An 8,083-nucleotide genomic window follows, 5' to 3' on the forward strand; every position below is an offset into this window, starting at 1 on the left:
GCCCCTGCACTAGTTTTTTAAACATCATAGCCAGCCACAACACCCAACGGCTCTTTTTCCTTTCCTCTTTTCTCTCTTTCTTTCTTTTTTTCTTTCTCTTCTCTTTTCTCTTTCTTTCTTCCTCCGCTGCTTCTTCTCTTTCTTCTTCACCGATGCTTCTATACAAAGCCCTTTTTTGTTCTCAAAGAAGGGTCTTTTATACATATATCTCTTAAAGCTTAAATGAATGAGAAGGAAGGAAATGAACTTCTTTAACAGGGGGATATTTTTCCTAGAGGCTATTAATTGGTATGATGTGGAAGCCTCGCAGGAAGAGAATGGTTAAAAACAAAAGCAGAATGTAATTGTCAATCAACCGCATTTTATTGTAGTTTATAGGGATTTTTTGCAAGTGATGCAAATGTACTCCAATTCTTTGTTGGACACAACACATGTATCTTCTTTGGCTAGCTCCTGCCATGTAAACCTTGTGGTGCAGCTTCCCATGAAAATCTTGTATAATAAACCGTCTTTTCTATAATTTTGTAAATCTTGTCTTAACAATCAGAGGCCGAATCCCAGCATAGAATTGAAGTTATTAAAACCATGACTAAGTTTTTTTGAGAAGAAAAACCATGACTAAGTTGATTAGGAAACGTATCTTTGAAATTACATATGCGTGAACTTGTTTGTCCTATCTTGTCAAGCATGGTTATGTGATTACTTTTGTTATTGAAAATTTGGTAATCAAAGCACGGCTATGTGAATTTTATTAATACAGTAAAATCAAAATGCTATTATTTGAGCTTGAGCTTTGAAGAAAAATAGATAATCAAGTGAAGATATAAATGATATATATATATATATTATATATATCTTAATATTGACTGTAAATATCACGATTAATTACAAATGAAATTATATAGTAATGAGATTATTTCGAGTCATTTAAACTCACCTAAAATATAGAGATAGGATCAAATATAGGAACCCTATAGAATACTCTTCAATAAACCACGAGCATACTTGAGCAAGTTTTTCCGTCCATTGCTGTTTTGTTTCTGCAATAAGTAAATAGAAAACACCGCAAGGGGGAAAAAATCATGATATGTAAAAACTTAATACCAATGTAAAGAGGGTGAAATATTTGATTCTTCTAACCTTCCATATAGCCAAGAACGTTGCACTATATCCTAGTACTAAGCAGAATGTTCCTGACCAAATGCAACTCAGAGATAACCTTGCTAATGTCCCATCGTTCTTGTGGCAACATCATAGAGCATGCCACTCCAACTTTGACCATAGATATCAAACACTCTTCCGTTCTGTTTGTAGTGCTACATTTGTTATTGCCAGTCACTTCATCATCATTGTTTAAAAGTTTTGGGTCCATAATCTCCATTACACAATTAGGCAAGGCCATGCTAGCATATTTGTGAAGGTTAAGGCCTTCACTAAACATACTATCTGTGGGTCTCTTTCCTGTTATCATCTCCAACAAAATGATTCCATAGCTGTACACATCCCCTTTAGTTGACACTACACTTCCTAGACCATATTCTGCCATTCAAAATATTTGATATAGATAATAAAAATCACATTACAATTAGGGAGCTCAAAAAGTAATTATGGTAAATGTGGAAAACATATGTTTACAATTAATAAGTTTAGTAAATTGTTGTTACCTGGAGCAGTGTAACCAATTGTTCCTCTTATTCCAATAGAGCTGCTTTGTTTTGGATTCATGAGTTCTAAAAGAAATTTCGCAAGCCCAAAGTCTCCAACATGAGCAATCATATCACAATCAAAAAGAATGTTGCTTGGCTTTAAATCACAGTGAACAACTGTCATTGGGCAATGGTGATGATGTAGGTAATCTAGTGCACATCCAATATCAACGGCAATGTTTGTTCTTTGAAGAAGGTTCAGATTTCTCTCCGTTTGCCCAGTTTCCGTTTCAAAATCCATATGTAACCAATTTTCTAAACTTCCATTGGGCATGAACTCATAAACTAGAGCTTTAAAATCATTGCCATGAAAATCCATACTTGAGCAAGAAGTTATGATCTTCACAAGATTCCGGTGACGAATATTTTTCAAGGCTTCACACTCAGAGATGAAGCTCTCAAAAGCCCCTCGGCGTTGAAGATTAAGTACCTTGACTGCAACAATTGATCTATCCTCACCAAGAGTTCCTTTATACACTGAGCCAAAACTACCCACTCCAATCAAATTTGCCGAAGAGAACCCATCAGTTGCTTTAAGAAGCTTTTGGTAACTTACTTTCAAAAGTGATTGTCTCAAGGAAGAATTTGAAGAGTTATCTTTTTCTCTCTTTTTGTTCCAATAAAATAAGATATATGACATCATGGTAACTCCAACAATCACACATGCCACTGAGATCACCATTGTGAGTGCAAAAGACCACTTCCTTTTCTTGTTTGTTAAGCACCTGGGCAAATTTAATCCTAATATGCCCCCACAAAGCCTACTATTGCCAACAAATGATACTGCACTAGCATTTTTGAAAATTCCTTTTGTTGAAACCTCACCCTGAAAATCATTGAAGGATAAATTCAAATTCTTCAGGGACAGATCCTCTAAGAAATTTGGAATTTGACCTGAAAGATTGTTCCTAGAAAGATCTATGTCTTCAACACCTCTCAAAGAACTCAAGGGTGTTGGGATTACTCCTTGAAAGAAATTGCCATCCATGTAAAGGTATTGAAGGCTAGTGCAATGGCCTAAGTTGCTTGGAATTTCACCAGAAAGCTTATTATCAGATAACACTAATTCCACTAAATGAACAAGATTGCCGACCTCTGATGGTACTGATCCAACTAAAGAGTTTTGAGCTAAATTAAGTGAAATAGATAGCATGGAAATTGCAAATAGTTGCTTTGGAACGGTACCAGTGAGATTATTTTCTGATAGATTTAACAACAACAAATTTTGGCAATTTCCTATACTTGATGGGATAGTTCCTTGCAATTTGTTATTATCTATGCTCAAATAATTTAGCAATGATAGGTTTCCAAGAGTAATCGGTAACCTTCTTGAAAGTCTATTCCTACCTAGATACAATCGCCGCACTTTTTGAAGATTACCAATATCACTAGGAATTGTACCTGTTAATTTGTTATCAGCCATATATAAGTTGGTCAAGTTGACCAGATTACAAATTCCTGAAGGAATTTCTCCGAAAATAAGATTTTGGCTAATTGAGAAAAATTTAAGCTGTGTTGAAAAATTGCCTAAAACTTTAGGTAATGCACCTTCGAATTGATTCGCTGCAAGACCCATATACTGAAAACTGCTACAATTGACTAGAGATTGAAAGAAATCCATTTCATCAGCATCTCCACTTCCTAAGTTATTTCCATAAATATTAAGTTTCAAAAACCGTTGTAATCCTCCAAAATTGACAGACACCTTTCCTGTAAAATTGTTCAATTCAGCTGAAAAGACTTTCAACTCTGAAGCATTAGATAATGAGACTGGAATAGATCCGGTGAATAGGTTTCCATAAATCTGAAACCATTGGAGATGAGGAAGGGTGAGGAATAAGTCTGTAGGAAGACTTCCTCCAAGATCATTGTTGGCTAATGCAAGTATCACAATAGATGAAAGATTGTATAAAGATGGAGGAATCATACCGGAGAATTTATTGTCACCTAGTCCAAGAAACGTTAAGCTTCTTAATTGACCCATGGAATCTGGAATATGTCCTCCCAGGACATTATAGGGGGCAGATATACGCTGTAGAGAGCTAAGGTTCCCGATGGAAGGTGGGATTTCTCCGTTAAGATTGTTCATGTGAACGGAAAGCAACTCCAGCTTTGATAAAGATGTAAGCTCCACTGGGATTGAACCTGACAGATTATTTGTTCCCTACAGTAAGGAACTTTAGTTTGGAGCAGTGAGAAAGGTTTGCGGGAATATTCCCATTGAAGGAGTTGTTATTCAAGGACAATGCTTCCAACCTGAATAGACAACCAACTTCATCAGGTATTTTGCCACCAATGTTGTTGTTGAAGAGCACGATTTCTCTAATGAAACTAAGGTTTCCTATGAATGGAGACAAGGAACCCACCAAACCTCTGGACTGAAGATCTAATATAGTGACTCTTCTATGCTTGTGGCCGCATGTAACACCTTCCCATTCGCAGAAGTGGAGGGAATCATTCCAAGAGCTAAAAACGTTTTCAGGATCATGACTTATCTGCGTCTTGAAGGCTAACAGTGCCTGTCGATCTGTCTCATTCCCAATACTACCAGCAAAAACAGCAGGAGTTGAATTTATATGCAGCAGTACAATGAACAAGAGAAGGATGGCTTGGAAGTGAATCGAGTACAATAGTCTCAGACTCATTGCTGCAAATGAAGATCCCCCTTCCTTACTTTTTCATTTCCAATGTGCTGGTTTTGAGTTGTGTCTAGGCAGTGGACATGTTGATACACCAGGGTGTTGAGGATGACAAAATAGGCGTCTATTCTACAGACTTCTACACCTGTTTTTTTATGAACCAAAATAGCCGCCTATCACGTCGTATTCGTGAGCACATACTAAAAGTCTAAAACAGATAAAATTGGCGTCTATTCTAGCCAAGAAGTGGCATTTTATTCAACCCACTTGCTGACATCGTTGACACTGGTTTTGGTTCAGAAAAGTGAGAGACAGTGGGAGAGTAAATAAATCCAAGACCAGCGTGCAAGTGACCAGAAAGTAGAAAAATGGTCAGCAATGATGACTAAAAGATAGAATTTCTAGCTATCTTTGATTCAGATTTCACTAAGAGTAAAGAAGTAATTATATATGATTTTTTTATCATTCAGGTTTGGACTTATTCGAGATTTATGCTTTATTTTGCAACTAGAGTTGGATGAATGGTTAGTGAGCAAATAGAGAGATATTTGTATTTCATCAATAATTTTAATGTAGTTTTGGCATCCACCAACTCGGTTTGGTCGCAAGAGCTAAAAAATATCATTCAACTGTGTATATGTATGGAGGAGAACGAGGATTTAAGCAGAGTACCCACAGAAGAGGAAATTAAAGCAATAGTTTGGGATATGAATTCGTGGAAAGCCTTTTTCATACATGGACACATGCTTAAAGAATTGAATCATGCTTTTATTGTTCTCATTCCTTAAACTACTGGAGCTAATAACTTTAACCAATTTCAGCCAATTAGCTTGTGTAACTTTGTTTATAAAGTTATTGCTAAAATTTTGGCCAATAGATTGAAAAGTGTTCTTGATAAATTGATCTCGCCTTTCCAAGCCGCCTTTGTCCCAAGAAGATGGATTATTGAAAACTCAATTGTGGTATAGGAAGTAGTGCATACTTTCCAAAGGAAAAAAAAAAGGGGGTTGATAGGCATCAATTTAGATATGCAAAAAACATATGATAAAGTAGAATGGGGTTTTCTTTTTGAAGTACATAGAAAATTTGGATTTGATTGCAAATTTGTAAGGTTTATTGAACTATGTATTTCCATGGTAACTTTCACTCTTTGCTCTTACATGTTCGCCATTGTTTCAAATAGGGTGTCCAGACCCAACCCACACCTGTTGGACCAACCAAACTGCCCTATTCCCACCCGATTTCAGCTCAAACCGACACTCCTGTCGGTAGGTGACGGGTTTCCACACTTAGGACCCGACGTCGACGGGTCGAGTGGCGGGTTTTCTTCTCCAAAACCCGAGCCACCAGACTCGAACGATGTTATATACAAATCCGGCCAACTCTGGCAAGATCAAGCTTAGATTCGAGGAGATCCGGAGAGATCTCGACCTTATTTGGTGCGATTTAGCCAGATTCAGCCAAATCCCAGTAGATTTTGGTGATTTTGGTGTAGATTTCGATGATTTTCGATGCAAATCTAGTCAGTTTTTGCAAATTCTGGTGGGTCAAATGCAGATTCCAATGACATTTGAAGGCTTCGGTGACTCTCTCCACCGACTGAACTAACCTGAACACCATCCGAACCCAAAATTGACTTGACTGATTGACTCCGTTGGTCTGTTTCGGGTCCCTCTGCCTTCCACCCGATGCTAGCGAGTTAGGTCCGGGCTGGAGAATTTATTGTCACCTAGTCCAAGAAATGTTAAGCTTCTTAATTGACCCATGGAATCTGGAATATGTCCTCCCAAGACATTATAGGTGACAGATATACGTTGTAGAGAGCTAAGGTTCCCAATGAAAGGTGGGATTCCTCCATTAAGATTGTTCATGTGAACAGAAAGCAACTCCAGCTTTGACAAAGATGAAAGCTCCACTGGGATTGAACCTGACAGATAACACTTAAGAACTTTAGGTTGGAGCAGTGTGAAAGGTTTGTGGGAATTTCCCCATTGAAGGAATCGTTATACAAGAACAATGCTTCCAACCTGAATAGACGACCAACTTCATGCCACCAATGGTGTTGTTGAAGAGCGCAATTTCTCTAATGAAACTAAGGTTTCCTATGAACGGAGACAAGGAACCCACCAAACCTCTGGACTGAAGATCTAATATAGTGACTCTTTTATGCTTGTGGCTGCATGTAACACCTTCCCATTCGCAGAAATGGAGGGAATCGTTCCAAGAGCTAAAAACGTTTTTAGGATCATGACTTTTCTGCTTCTTGAATGCTAACAGAGCCTGTGATCTGTCTCATTCCCAATATTACTGCCAGCAAAAACAGCGAGAGTTAAATTTATATGCAGCAGTACAATGAACAAAAGAAGGATGGCTTGGACAATAGTCTCAGACTCACCGTACTCGATTCACTTCCAAAATTTTTTCTACATGTGCTTTTCTAATTAATTAGAATCAATTAGTTTCAATTAGTTAGCTTTAGTAATATTTTCTCTTGACTTTCCCCTTGTTAGCTTGTATATTTTCAACATACAAGAAGTCCATTTATTATATTCTCTCTAGCACTAGCACTAGCACTAGCAGCACTCATAAGTAAACAAGGCTGGCTTTTTAAAATTTCTGATGACAACATGATTCTCTTTTTGGTCTTGGATTATGCATTAGTAACCGTGTTTATAATTTTCTTATTTTTCCTACTTAATAAAAATAAGTGGTGGCTCAATATTTAAAGTATTCAAATAATTCAATCTTGAAGGATAAATATTTTCAGTTGAACGACCATTCTTCTAGAAACAATTACAGGACCTAATCAGTTCATCCTGGTGATTCCAAGGTCATGGTTTCTCACGGTAGTGTATCTAACTATCTACGCAGCTTAGTTTATTAAAAAAAAAAAATCAATCTATGCAAGCTTAGTTGGTTTGCATAGTTTGTTTATGGCAATTTTGTTGCGTGCTTGTAGTTTGTGCTTTGGTAGTAAAATCCTTCTAATTTTTTTTTTTCATAAAAAAAGAAGTTTAAAAAGAAATTCAAAATATGTTTAATTTTGTATTAAACTTTTGAGTTTTGACTCAAATCTTATTATTATTATTATTTTTCAGTTATTTTATTTTTTATGTTTCTCATGCTAGAAGTTCCACAACGCGATTCTACAGGAGAGTTCGAATTACCTTTTAGCTTTAACTTTTATGTACAACTATTTAAATTCTCACTTTTTTAAAGGTTTAAGATACTTTAGCACACTTCCAGTAAAATATTTTCAACAAAAAACTAAGTAAACTTTTCCATATTGTGCATGTAACTTTAACTAGTTTGCAGTAGCAGCAATATATAGTTGGCTGATGCTAACTAGTTTGCCTGATTGAGATGTCATCAAGATAAGGTCTATCTTAGATAGAGTTCACGGTAGCAGATGTTTAGTGGGTATTGGCGGTGAGAATAAGTTTTAATTCACTACAAATTATGCTTCAATACCGGCCAACAACTTTGAATAATGAATGGACCCTAAATTTGACTGATGCGGATTTGTAATTGAAGAAATTCGTCTGATTCGGTAATGGAACTTGGAAGTTTCTTCTCAAATTTGGAAAGTAGTTCAAGAAAGTTGGGCTCCATTATTAATTTTATTTAAGTTTGTAAAGTTTTGATTAACTAAAACACACTCTGTTTGGAAAATAAGAATTCTTTTTGACATATGGAAAATAAGAATTTTTGCAAAATATTTAGGCAGTAAAGAGCCAT

At 36.4% G+C, this 8,083-nt stretch overlaps 1 protein-coding gene across 2 annotated transcripts; it reads right to left on the bottom strand.

Annotated features, from left to right (window-relative positions):
* Positions 1-1,140: 1,140 nt before the first annotated feature.
* On the bottom strand, positions 1,141-7,018 carry LOC136070602 (receptor kinase-like protein Xa21). 2 transcript variants are annotated; one of them, XM_065780742.1, is made up of 4 exons: positions 6,741-7,018; positions 6,373-6,652; positions 1,665-6,272; positions 1,141-1,539 (listed from the first exon to the last, which is right to left on the bottom strand). In XM_065780742.1, the coding sequence occupies exons 3-4, from the start codon at positions 3,793-3,795 to the stop codon at positions 1,166-1,168; spliced, it is 2,505 nt and encodes an 834-aa protein (XP_065636814.1). In that variant the 5' UTR covers positions 3,796-6,272; positions 6,373-6,652; positions 6,741-7,018; the 3' UTR covers positions 1,141-1,165. The 2 variants fall into 2 exon arrangements, with proteins under 2 accessions (XP_065636814.1, XP_065636815.1); XM_065780743.1 differs by having other exon boundaries at positions 1,665-3,962; positions 4,073-6,652.
* Between the last annotated feature and the right edge of the window lie 1,065 nt (positions 7,019-8,083).

Source organism: Quercus suber, unplaced genomic scaffold (assembly GCF_002906115.3).
Source record: "Quercus suber isolate HL8 unplaced genomic scaffold, Cork oak 2.0 scaffold_244, whole genome shotgun sequence".
In the NCBI taxonomy this organism is placed as follows: Eukaryota; Viridiplantae; Streptophyta; class Magnoliopsida; order Fagales; family Fagaceae; genus Quercus; species Quercus suber.

Bases quoted from the DNA above. Each gene is read 5' to 3' on its own strand.
- LOC136070602 (XM_065780742.1), bottom strand. From the start codon at position 3,795: ATGAACAATCTTAACGGAGAAATCCCACCTTCCATCGGGAACCTTAGC. The intron at 1,540-1,664 runs GTAACAACAATT...TTTGAATGGCAG, and splicing joins AATTGGTTACACTGCTCCAG to AATATGGTCTAGGAAGTGTA.